This window comes from Pezoporus wallicus, unplaced genomic scaffold, assembly GCF_028554395.1.
Source record: "Pezoporus wallicus isolate ANWC-B61680 ecotype Strahan unplaced genomic scaffold, APGP_CSIRO_Pwel_v1 contig_7657, whole genome shotgun sequence".
Classification (NCBI taxonomy): Eukaryota; Metazoa; Chordata; class Aves; order Psittaciformes; family Psittacidae; genus Pezoporus; species Pezoporus wallicus.
In genome coordinates, this window is record NW_026642120.1 from 622,008 (window position 1) to 635,633 (window position 13,626).

A 13,626-nucleotide genomic window follows, 5' to 3' on the forward strand; every position below is an offset into this window, starting at 1 on the left:
TAGCCCTGCCTTCCCTCCAACCATCATCCCAACAGAGAATGAACTTTGATAGAACTGGATGAGTTCCGCAGTAAAGGAACGACCAGCATCAGCAGGCAACGATCCAATACTGCACACAGCCTTTCCTGCCCTGAAAGATTGTTACGAGAGATGGAACCTGACATCATGGACCGAATGGACTCAGCAGCATTATAGGGTTTGGTCCGTGCACTAAGAAAATGATCTCTTTCTCTTGGTCTGTATGTGTATGGATGTATATATGTGGGAGAGAGATGGTATATTGAGAATGTGGGATCTGAGCATGACATGAATGGTATGGAATAAGGGGTGGATAATGTCCTGGCTTCAGCAGTAGCAGTCATTTTTCTCCTTCTTGGTAGCTGGTGCAGTGCTGTGTTTTGACTTCCAGCATGGGAACAGTGCTGGTGATACCGATGTTTTCGGTTGTTGGTAAGTGATGTTTACCCTGACCAAGGACTTTGTGAGGCTCATGCTCTGCCAGGGAGGAGGGGAAGCCGGGAGGAAGCAGGGACAGGGCGCCTGACCCAGGCTAGCCAGGGAGGTATTCCATACAACAGCACATCATGCCTGGGGTGGGGGGTAACTGGGAGTTACCCAGAAGGACACTGGCTTCCAGGTGGGACTCGTTTCTTGGTGAGTGGTATTGTATTCTCTTCCCTTGTTATTTTCTCTTATCATTGTTGTCGTTGGTGGTAGCGGTGGTGATTTGTGTTGTACATTGGTTGCTGGACTGTTCTTGTCTCAACCTGAGGGAGTTGCACTCTTTCAATCCTCCTCCCTGTCCCTCTGGGAGTGCGGAAGGGGTGAGCCCCGGGGGGGTGCGGGCCTTGATTGCTCTCAGCCCAGCACTGCTCACTAGGAGTGAGTGAACAAGCTATCTGGCTAGGGTTTAAACCACGACACTGACACAGCTCTCAATGCAACTATTAATAGTAGTAACTATGCTAATGTACATAATGAGCTAATTAGCTGTGGTATAAACATGAAGTACTGCATATAAAGGGATTTTTAATCCCAGATAACTTCAAGTTTTAATCAACTTGCTCAAAAATAACCAGGTTTTTTGACTGTGCTGGTTTGATTGTAGTTTTGGAAATACTGTGCTGAAGGTGATTTTCCATAATTTAGTCAGGAAATAATTGTATTATCTTAGAAATAACTGAAAGGTTGATAAGCCATCACGACTTGCAGTATTCGGCCATTCTGCAAAAATAAGCCTTTTCAGTGTAAGGTCAAACTCTGGTCAAACTGATCGCCAGAAAGAGAAAACTCCCTGTTCATTACCTAGATCTCTTCAGTCTACTCAGAGAAGGAATTTTGCAAGAGCTTTCAATTGCTAGAACAGAAAATAGATGCACTGAAATGCTATTACATTTACAGAAAGCTCCAGGATAATTTATTTATGAGATGGATTGTTGGTTTTGTGTACTCCTTATGTTAATCATTTTTTATTGCGTTTATTCTATCCAGTTGGGCCAGTGAAAACCACCCAATTAAGATACTATTCAGGCATACAACTTCCAACCCTATCCAGAAATAAGAAGGCCAATTATCCACAGGTTTGGGGGTTTTGTTTGTTTGGGATTTTTTTTTGTTTTGTTTTGGCTTTTTTTTTTGTGTTTTTTTTGGTGGGTTTTTTGTTTTGCTTTTTTTTGTGGGGGTGGGTGATTGGTTTTGCTTTTTTTGGGGGGGTGGTTTTGTTTTGTTTCTGTCGGTTTGGAGTTTTTTTGGTTGTTGTTTTGTTTTTTTTTTTTTCAGAAGCCTCTAAGAGGTTCAGCTCAAGTAGGTAGAAGGGGGTCCAGGAGAAGCCTACTTGCATGGCAACTAGAGCTTAGTTGACCATGCAAAGGAACTAGGTCCTTCCCACCAAGTTCACACTGTCCCTCTGCAGTGGTATCTTTCCCAGCCTTTCTCAAGGGGATCAAGGGCTTTGTTTCATTCTCCTGCAGAGAGCTGGCAGCTGATGAGGGCTTTCATGGCTGATTTGTGATGAACCTGTTGACATGCATATTGGTACTGCTTTTCAGGTATGAAAACTTGTCTGTCATACTCTAATAAATGTCAGACTGTCCTTTGACTAGGAGGCAAACCGGTGGACCAAAGTAAAACAAAACCAAACCCCATAATTAGAGCTTACCTCCATCGTAGGGATGTTTACCAGTTGAAGACAGTGGGTGCATGAGCAGGGAAAGCAGTGAGTTCATTACTTTGTGAATCTGTAGCTCTTTACTCTTTGAAAAATGAGGATAGCAGAAGCAGAGGCATCAGTTTTTCTGGCTTGTTCCACCATTGCACTTGCACACAGAGATCCGATGACTTAGGCCTTCAATTTGCAGTTTGAATATTCTCCTACTATGGCTTTGTCCTGCAGATTTGTCCATAAAGAATCAATTATTCAGCCTTTAACAGCAGTTTTAAAACTTTTTGGTCTAATAAGAAAAATATCATTTGGTGTGTCCATCAAAGTTATGATATTTTTATGTTTATGTGAATTACATTATGTCTGAAGCAGGGTTTAAGTGCTGTGGCATTGCAGTTAAAGATCAAAACCGATTGTGTTTTGCATGCCAATACTGTAAAACAATGCCATTTCTATTTTAAAAATATCTGATTTTTCAATAACAGATTCCATTGTTTATTTGAAATGTGAATTTAAGCATCTAGTGTTTATAATATGTAAATCATTAATCTTCAGACTTTAATCTCTATGATCCCATTTAACCCAGTGATGTGTGGATGCCTTATATTGTTTATTGAGATATGAGGTAAAATATAAATGAAATATCTGGAGAATCAAAATTATGTTCATAACACTTTCTTAATCTGCATAACATACTTAATGCTAGATGTGTTAGAAAGCTATTTGTATATTTCCCTGATGAACAGTAATATGGACATACTGGCAAGGGTAAACATATTAATTAGAGCCTGCACATCTCTCCTTCTTGCTAGTGTAATCATTAAATTGATTTTTCCAGTCTGACATGTAATTGTTCCAGCGATGGAATCCTGCTTTCCACTCTCGTTCTGCTTCATCAGTATTTCCTGTAAAACATGAAATGGGTTACATTAATCTAAATTTGAATCTCTTTATATGCTAATTGAAAAATAATTTTGATTATCAATGTCATTTGCTCCAGATACATTGTAGGGTGGTCTTTTGTCTCATTTCTTAAACCTGGAATGACTGAAAACTCGGTGATTAACACTTGGTCTTTACATCAGGAATGAAGGATGTTTTTCTGGCACACTGGAGGATATATAAATATACTTATGTGTAGCCTCGTTGCTTTTGGATAATAATTCTGTCCATCAAAGTTATAATTTTAAAACCATCTCTTTTTTTTTTTTTTTTTAATCCTCCAAATATTACTTTGATTCAGCACAGTCTACTGTGAAACTGGCATATCCCTAAGAGCATGTTATGTAACCAGAGATAGGTACTTGTAAAGATACAGTGAAATCACAGCTTTCTTCAAGAAAACAACAGTACTGCTGTTAGTTTTAGTGGATTTCATCCAACGGATGACCATAATTTCACCCTACTGTGGCATAAATCTGCAAGTTTCAAGAGTAAAGGGGCACAAGTTTGGAGAAGGATACTGTAAAATGTGCACTATATGTCAACATGGAACCATCTTCTCTTTTTCATTCTAGCCTATAAAATGTTTGCCAACTAATCCTGTGTCCCAAGGCAATATTTATTGCCAAATTTGTTATAGGTGTCAGGGCAGAGTGTGAGAATGAGAAGAGTAATAAAAATATATCATTGTACAAAGTATTTTACAGACAGGGATCACTTCCTTCAGTCCCAAAAGATAATTAACAATAAATGCAGTGACCTTGCAGGAACAATCCATGCAAGAACTAAAGGAAAGATAATGTATGTGGGCTCTATCACGTACTGTGGCTTATTATTTTAGATCAGTTGTAGACTTTAAGGAAATGTTTAGAAACCATTTATGATCTGTGAATGCTTTATTCATTCTGGACCTAATTATCTCAGTCTCCCATATTGACATAGCTCATTTCCAAAAAAACTTGGTAATTGTGTTCATGAGATAAAACTTCCATGGTTTCTTTATGCTTTTTTGACTTTATGTTCTTCTGCTGCAGTAGAGCGTAGGCCCTTTTCCTCCATAAATACACCCTTTTTTATGATCTGCCAGCGCTGCAAGTTTAACTGGTTACGTGAAAATGAAATATTTTTGTGTTTTGCACATCAGATGTCAAAATATTCTGGAAAGAGAGTTAGCAGATTCAGAGATTAAGTTTGGAGAAGCATCCAGTATTTTGGTTGCTTATTTGCACTTTAGCTCAACATTTGTAAACCTTTTTGGTCTGGAAATCCAGATGGAAATTTAACGAGACTTTGAAATGAGATTTACATTGCTCCTTGGTTTCAGTGAGACCAGAAATAAAACCAAGATAGTTTTTCCTGCGGAGGTTTAGTGCTACTCCTTGTAGTCAAAAGGGAAATTGTGAAGAACAAATATAGGAAAAAAATATTAAAAAATAAACCACACTCTTCTCCCTCAATTCAAAGGTGTAAATAAGCCTGGTTACATTGGCGATCAAAGAAAAGTTCAGATAATTTTTAATTATAATTGCAGTCTGAAGAAAAAAAAGGGGATTTGTAAATGCTGGTAACAATAAAACCATGGTTTGATTAGTAAGCTATGCAGGTATGACTCCCAGCACTATGGGGAGAAGACATGCACAACATACTACTTTCCTGACTCTAAGAACTTGCCTTTGCATGTTTCTAAATTTAAAAATGTAGCCAGGGTCTTTGTAAAGACAGATTTGCCACATATGTCAAACAGATGGGTATTTTAGTATATGAACCACTAGTGTTACTTGGAGAAAAATGCCTCAGCTGTATTTCTTGTCTTATTCTTGATTATGGGTATGCAGTTTTATTTATCCAGACAATGGCTCTACTTACGAAGTAAAGAACCTTGTTCCTCCTTTAATTTTTCAGGTTTAGATGTGTTTGAAGTCTGCCCAAAGACTTTAGAAACTGAAATACTTCTAACATACACACATCTTCAATTAAAAATCAGAATATAAATTATAAGGCATTTTGGTGCCTCTGAAAGATCACGGTGAGGAAGCAAGTTAGCTAGAGAAAGCAGACAACAAGTAATTTGGAGTAGCCACCATTATGAATCTAAAAGACAAAAGGGGAAGTAAAACACTGAAATAAGAACTTGCATTCTCATTTGTTTGCTTTTTTTCAGTGATAAGATCCAAATTGATGTCACAAGTCAATGCATCCCATTATCAGCAATATCATCAATCTGAAGTAACCACCCATGACTTGGATGATCTGACAGCTGGAAGGCAAAAAAAAACAAACAGAAACAACCCACAGGATTAGAGGATTCAACTTGACCAATAATTAAAGTGCTTGGAGCACTGAATTAGTACAATGTGCTGCAGCACTATGGAGGTCAGCTAATAATACAGTGAGGTTAAGTTGCTATATGCAGTCATTTAGGCAATCCCAAACTTTACACTAATACTGATTAGCCTAATGCAAAGTACAGTGAAGTTTTCAAGGAGAAAAAAAGGAGATGTTTCAGAAGGCAATGAATCATACCGCAGTCCTCAGAAAGGTCCCAGTTTAACAGACCAAAAAATGAAAGTTTTTTTTATTCTTTGGCAGAGTCAGCACAGACAGCTGGCATTTCTTTTATTTCCACACAGGCATGCAGCCTTTACTTTAATAGCATTGTAGCAAAGTTAAATTTATCTCCATACATCATTTGCCAAACTGCTAGATGTGCCAATAAAGTACTAATCTTAGATGTATTTTTGTGTATTAACATTAAGATTGGGACAAAGGCCATATAGCTGTTATGATATAGCAAAATTAATAAGGGATGACAAGTTAGAATTAATTTTTATGTCTTCAACAGCCCATAAATGTGGGTACCTGCAAACTTCTTGATTCATTAGTCTGATTAATGATAGACATTTATGCTATAGATTCTCATGGTGATAGTTTCTACACAAATGTTCAAAAAGAAGAAAACAGTATCTATACTTCATTATCTCTGTTCAGTGTTCTTTAATCACACAGTCAGAATACAAGGGTTTTTGTTTGGTTGTTTTTTTTTAACCACAACGTATGTATTTCATGTATATTTTTAAGGACTTAAGGTTTTTAAAGCTTTATTTCTTTTATTCTTCCAAAAATCAATATAGCTCTCAGGGAGATAAAATGTTGTAAGGGCTGTCATCTTTCCTATGACCCCCGATAGAAGGTACTGGAGTTAGAAAGAAATCAGATTGAGGTACATTGCTTATTGTCCATAGGTGTACTGAGTAAAATCTTTGTCAGTAGGTGTGGTAATATGGGTGAGGTTACTTTTGACTCGTTCACTTATCTGGATGCATGCTAAGTGTAGCATCTAGCTCTGTGGAAGTTGAAAACTAAATCTGATGGTGAATTTTCTAAACAGTCAAATTTTTAATGTTCTTACTACCCTGAGTGTTTAGCTCTATAGAATCCAGGTACTGTTTGGAGTACCATAGCAAATATATATTTTTGTTATTCACTGGTTGAATTTTTCAAAAAAGTTCAAAGGCTGAACTTTTCTCTGCCTCCACATTCAAAATCTTTTTAGGGCAGTTTGAGCAACCTGCTGTAGTAGAAGTTGTCTCTTCCCATGGCAGGGTGGCTGGAACTAGATGATCTTTAAGGTCCCTTCCACTCAAACCATTCTGTGATACAGTACTATCAAATACATATGGTACATATTTTTCTATTTTATTAGGCACACGAAAATAGTAATGGAACAATAAATGGAAAGGTTGGCTGCATGCAGCTTTCTATAATCAAGAGGAAACAGGCATATATAAATAGTTAGGGCTCTAGATGCATTAAAATTGTGTTAAGGAGGTAGAATCTAATATGGATGATTTTATAATTAACATATGATTGCTTTAAAAGCTACTTAAGAGTCACTTACTGTTTACTGTTCCTCTGTGTGTTTCTTTAAGAAGCAGTCATTAGAAAAAGTTCTAGTGATTGCCTAAGCTCTCATGCCCTCTAATGAAATATTAAATTCCGAATGCTCCTGGCTTGTCTTGTGGTGAATAGGAACAGAGGGTATTCTTGGTGCCTCTGCAATAAGGTTGAAATGTGTATAAAATTGTGTCTAATTGGAACTGGGAGCTCACAAAAGGCATGTCTAGGTCCAGCTTACCTGTCTAGTGGTTATTATCAAGATGGACATAAATTCACAAATTTTGACTTGTCTTCAGTCATACTTTTACGTATTGAAATCAAAGGAGAAGATATTGAGAAATCTCCTAAATTCATACAAAGTACTCTAGAAATATAAAGGCCAGTTCTTTATGTAATGGTTGGTACTATTGCGTTAATGTGTAAGGCTCTTTTTTCTTTTTTTTTTTCTTATTAGTTTTCTCAATCCATAACCGTGACTTTTTTTTTTTAACATATCTGATTTGATTGCTTAAGGAAAGTGAAAAATATCCAACCATAAAGGTGGCAGGGACTAAATATTTTCTATCTTTCATATATTTAAATGAGTCAAAGAACTTGTCTTACTCTGCCTGTCATGGTAACAGGCTTGTTCAGATGCTGAACACATTTGGAGCTGGCCATTGCATGCCAAGAAGCCCTCAAGGGTGTAGCAAGGCTTATTCTAGGAAAGGATCAGTAGATAAATGTGTGGTCCGTTAGCAAGCACATTCATGCCAAATTCTGACCACTTGGCATGAGAAATTCCCTTGCAATTTCTCCAAAGTAAGTTGGCTTAATTGTCTTCTTCAGGTTCTACCTGATAAAATTCCACTTTGTCTATCTGAACCCTACTTGCAATAATGATAGCATAAGTTTTCCTTGCTTCTTGTTCTGTGTCATATCATGTTAAAGCAACCTTCTTTTTCTAAGGATATTTCAATGTGAGAAACAACAGAAAAGATAGAACCTCAGAAAACTCAGAAATACATATAGCATGTGCTGTCCTTTGGGCATAAAAGGAGATAGGAATGCAAAATAATATTTCAGTGAAGAGAATTATTACAATATAAAGTATTATATCATTATTGTAAGCGGAATCTTAAAGGTTTCTTTGTTAGAATTGGATAAGATTTTATACGGAACATAAATAGATAGTATTTCTGTTACAATATTTCAAGGACTGACAGATGTAGATCCATGACAAAGCAGCTCTACTTCTGGACAATATTCTTGTCTCACTTTTGTACGTAGGATCCAGGCATGATGATTCTTTCCTTTTGCTAAAAATACACTCAGGAATTTCTTTTAATTAAATTATGTAAATTTGTGTGGTAAGTTACTGAATCTGGCAAAGTGATGTATTTGTCTCCTGGAAGATCCAGAGTGTTGCTTTGTCATCCTTTGCACCACAGAACCATGTAAAGCAACTCTGCAGTCCTGCCAAGATGTGTTCAGCTATGTCTGGTGATGTGCTCTCTGTGTTCCACCACAGAGCATTTGGGTATGCACAGTCCATTTGTACAATGCACATTAATCAGTGGGGGTTCATAAACAGGTCAAAGAAATATGCAACATATTCCAGTTCTCCTGGCTCAGCATAAAGGGCTTATCAGAATTTTTGAAATCTCCCTAAAATCAATCCATAATTTGGTATATTGTGGTTTTAAAATCACTGAGTATGCTTTATAAATTATTTATTTTACCTACTGATTTTGCTTCTCTTGATTTAATTGAAAAATATTTACTGAGTTGAAAGCTGATAAAGTTTTGCCATAATACAGTTATAGTCTCAAATCAGGAAGGAATAAATTATTTCAGAAATAATCATCTTTGCAACAGGAAAGTTTATATATTTTAGAGACTAATATTCAAACTGAATCTTACAGAAAGCTTGTAAATTACTGATTAGCATTTAAAAAGTGTATCTTATTTTTGAAATGAGATTTTCCTTTCCTACCCCCCAGTCAAACAGCAAAATGCTGTTCCAGAGCTGAAAAATTACTTTATAAAACCAATTCCTTTTGAAGTACAGAAGCGCAGAGGCTTGGTCTGTTTGCTGGGCTTTACAAAAACAGCAGCATCAGGCTCCTAAAGAAAATCTGAGACTTTTGTCTTCAACTGAGCTTAAAGTTTCACAGAGCAGGTTATATTTTTTTATGTAGCGGAATCCCACAAATTTATTGCGTACAAGGTCAGGCACAAATCAGTTATATTTTGCACAGGCAAATCCTGAAGTCTCTGGATGTCATCAATGGTTGACAGTCTAGAAATAGAACACAATGCGCTCTCACATGAGGTGTAGAACAGAATTCTCTCTTTACAGCAGCCATGTACTTAATATATTCTGTGCATTAGTTTCATGATAATATAAACCCATAAATAATAGATAATGCCCCAATATAACATGCCACAACCTCCCTCAGATATTTACACAGTATCTCAGGAATCCAGACCCAGTCAGTGCCCAGACCCTTTCATAGGGTAGTTTGAGAACGGATTATCTGCAGCGCTCTTAATGTCTCCCATTGTGGCTGCATCTGCATTTTAAGACAGAGAGGCTCTATGCTGCTGAAGTCCTGGGCCTTGGACCCTAATACACAGCAGGGTGCTACAGGGTAGTGAGCCCCTGGCCTGAAGCATAGGGCACTTTACATGGCACCCCCTTACCACAGCGTGGGCAGTTTTGTTCAACATCTGAACACCTCATGGAAGTTAACTCACAAACAGGAATGTAAAGATTTAAACTCAAGTATCATATTAATATCAACCAAGTGATCCTTGTATGAAACTTAAATAAAGTATTTTTACCTGTCATTTCCAGGACTTTGGGAAAAAAATTATTCCAGAATCGACACTGCTGAGCATGTAATTTTGTCAGTATCTCTGAAGTGTGAGTATTTAATGTCAAATATTTTTGTTCAGTACTAGTGAAGACTGGCCACCTTGTTCCATTTATCAGGGTCCCATTTGGAGTTCTAAATGAGAGAAGAAACATTTCATTTGGAATAAGAAATTACCTCAGCATCAATAAAACATAATTTGTTTTTTTTAATCTAACACTTATTTCAACCCCAGTATGTTACTTTAGAATTACTGAAGTATACTTTTGCAAGTAACAGGAAAAAAAAGAAGGTAAATTTGATTTAACTTCATTTAAAAAAAAATTAGATTACCCTTTTGGGCTATTTTGTTAAGGGGAAAAAGCTAATAAATAACTGTATACAAACTACATTTAGCAAATTTGAAAATTCTCACGGAAGCTGTAAATTATTATAGATAACTTGAAAAAAACACCAAGCAGTCTGAGAGGTTGAGTGTTTATGTTTTGTTTGAATGTTGCTTATCCCTTCAGAAAGACAAATAGATTGGACTAAACAGCTCAGATAAAATTGCAAGTAAAGGTACATACAATGCCTAAACTTTGGATGAGAGCTGTATTGGGAGAGAAAACAATTATTCCTCATTAAGAAGCAGCTTCCTCCTTGAAGTATGTTGAGCCCTGTTAGCCAAGTGCCAAACAAGTACAATCTCAAATCTTTTAGAAACTGGGAAGAGGTACTGAGTGCTTGGCCCTTTACAAAGCAAGCTCTGCAGTTTAAAAGATCACAGCTGTAAGCTTTTAGATAGTTGTGATAAATACTTGCAATACAACAGAATTCATAAGGCTCTATAGACAGGCATTCAATTTTTCACCACCATAGAGGACTATACATAGTATCTATATGACTAGAAAGAAAAAAGTAGCTGGTTGAAGTATGCAGAACAACAAAATGGGGAGCATAGCATTAGCAAACAAATGAGAAAGAGTATTATTTTCAGAAAAAAAAAAAGGAGTAGATTTACACTTTAAATAGTCACAAATCACCATTAGCTCAGAAGAAGTTAAGAATACAAATTAAACAACTTATTGCAGTATAATCTGAAGAACTTTTTCTTTTTTCCCTAGAAGCTGATATCAAGGAATCTGGGGTTTAGGGCAGAACAACAGTATTTGATGATTCTTAGTGGGATAAATTAAGAACACTATTAGCTATGTTAATTTGGTTATCTATTTTATTTTTCACCTAGAATCTTCCCAAAGGCAGTGGTCAGATAGGAGTTCAGGGTGTGAGGATCTCACTTGAGTTCTGCTTGCCAGAAGTGGGTATAAAGTACTGGATGTAGGTGGAAAACCGATTCAGCTGCTCAGGTAATACCTGTATCTCTTAGTTTATTTGGAATGAATCAGGTTTTCAGCCCATGTTTTAGTACTCTGGAGTCTTTGGCAATTGGCTGCTTACAGAAATGGTATTAGAGTAAGAGATTCAGCATGTCATTTCCTGAATTGCTCACTTCTTTACTGATTTTTCTTTACTAATTCAGCTCTGATTAACCTATAGCACCCTTTTTATCTGCACATCTATCTGTGGCCCATGAGAATTATGACTTAAGCAGAGCTGACTTGCACTTCAGTTCAAGATCAGAACACTAATGGTGCTGTCAGTATTCATTTAACAGCTTTTATGCTATGAAATAAATCATGACATTCCACGTTATAATTTACAGGTGTGGAGGGATTACACAATGGCTACAGATGTATTTTACTAAAAATGATTGAAAGAGCTGTCAGGTGAACACAGCATTTTGAAATACGTGAACCTGCTGATTGTGATACTCTCTCTGCTTACTGTTCAAAGAAATGTCCAGTAATTTCCTTCTTAGCTCCATTGCTGAAAATTTATTTCCCGAGTTAAAAAGAAGCTCCTATTTACAGCAAAACAGAGATCACAGGAGTATAATTTTGAACAGGTAAGTTGTTACAACTATAACCTTGTTCTGTCACAGTTACTGTTCATTACATTTTACTAATTAGTTCATGATAAGAATTGCAGTAACTTATAAAATTTCCTGTTCTTTATACCAAACTCAAAGCTTAATAATATTCATATGGAAAAATAAAAGAATTGTGATAATATCCTTAATGAAAAAAAAGGAATTCAATACACTGCTCAAACTTGTCTCTGTCCTTCTATGTTTGTATGAACAGTCTTTGCTGATAGATAAAGGAACTTGCTTCTACTGAAACAAAGCTCAGTTTCTATGGTAGCCTCCATATTGTCATCCTTATCAATTCCTCAGACCTCTGCTCTTTTATCTTCTGGTGCTACTCAATCATCTCTTCTTCAGTACATTCCAGTTTTGCCCACCTCAGTGCTGTCAATGTTGCCTGAAGGTGCATCCTGAAAGGGCTTGGGACGGGAAACTTCATGACGGAACTCTATCATGTGCATCTGCCTTGCCAAACATTTATCACCTTTCTTAGACTTCTGTCCATATCTGTAAACTTTACTTAGGGAAAACCTTCATTTTGTTTGGAGAAAATGTGAGCTTTTTCACTGAATTTTTAAAACATAGCTAGCTCTTCTATACGCTTTTTAATATTTGCAGGAGTCTTATGGCAATTAAGAAATACAATTATTTGAATTGTTCCCAGAGAAGAAATGCAAGAGAGGGCAAGAAAAAACAAACAAAACAAAACCAAACCGTAACAAAAAAAAACACCTGTGTGTAAGAGTTGGTGTAAACAGGATTTGTTTTGTTATTTCAGCTAATTTTTTTTCTTTGCATATACCCCGAAGGTATAGGCTGAACTCTTTCTACTCTGTGATAGTGGTACAGCAGCTCATTTATAGTTAATTATTTCATTAAGATATGTCTTTAAGGCTGCCAAACTTATTTTCTCATTAATGTGAAAAACAGATTATCTTTGTGGGTGAAGTCTCCAGTAAAGCTGCTCTCATGTTTGACCTTTATACATATACATGCTCTCATTGAAGTTCACGAGCCTTAGTTAATCTTGTGCTCAGTGGAAATTGCTTAGTATTACCCACTAAGATCAGGTTCTTCCCTCTTTGGGTATTGTATGTCAATAACTGTCAATAATTATAATAATAAATAATAACAAATAAATAATAATTATATTCTCAAGACTCATAGTACATGTATTAGACTTGACATAGGAGTGAAGAGGGTTTTAGAGGAACTTATTTACTGATCATTTAGATATATTTAATGCTAATCTTCAACAGCTATAGAAAGAGAAAGTTAATTTGGTTCAGATGGAAAATGCAACAACCTGAACACAGTTCTGTTAATCATAATAAGCATACCTACATTACCATTCTCATTAATATAATCAATATAACCTCAAATAACAATATTAGTTCCCTGCACATTTATCAATATTCACATAGCATTATTTTTACAGATGGTTTATCATACACATAAAATGTAATTAATCTAACATTTTATGGTAAGCATTCATGATATAAAGTACCTGAAACCTATTCATTTTATATTTGTGAGTGAGCCCTGAGTAGTTTTCACTCTTCTGTGGTATGACCACTTAACAGAGAGGTACTTTTTCTAAGTCTCCTGAGAATGGTTTTAGGCTGTTTTAGGATTTACCTTCCTAATGAGTGTTGTAAATGCTAATTGTACCCCAAGCCGGTTCAGATTGTCCTAAGCTTTCACTTTGTTCCTATTTAGTTGTTCTACTTGTAAATGGATGAGGTTAACATGCTGTGTGTTTTTCTAGAGGAAAAGAAAAACAAAACCCACATCATTTT

The 13,626-nt window shown here is 36.2% G+C and overlaps 2 protein-coding genes across 3 annotated transcripts in view; one reads left to right on the forward strand and one right to left on the reverse strand.

Annotated features, from left to right (window-relative positions):
- The window catches only part of LOC130608972 (uncharacterized), a 188,803-nt gene extending 187,242 nt beyond the window's left edge, over positions 1 to 1,561 (forward strand). The window contains exon 3 of the mRNA XM_057427471.1: positions 1,492 to 1,561. Coding sequence (XP_057283454.1) covers positions 1,492 to 1,561 — 70 coding nt within the window. The remainder of the gene's footprint in view (positions 1 to 1,491) is intronic.
- A 1,068-nt stretch (positions 1,562 to 2,629) lies between these two features.
- The window catches only part of BCHE (butyrylcholinesterase), a 51,898-nt gene continuing 40,901 nt past the window's right edge, over positions 2,630 to 13,626 (reverse strand). For both annotated transcript variants that reach the window (XM_057427475.1, XM_057427474.1), the window contains exons 3-4: positions 9,827 to 9,993; positions 2,630 to 3,066 (exon numbers count right to left, since the gene is read on the reverse strand). In XM_057427475.1, coding sequence (XP_057283458.1) covers positions 2,939 to 3,066; positions 9,827 to 9,993 — 295 coding nt within the window. In that variant the 3' untranslated portion in view covers positions 2,630 to 2,938. The remainder of the gene's footprint in view (positions 3,067 to 9,826; positions 9,994 to 13,626) is intronic.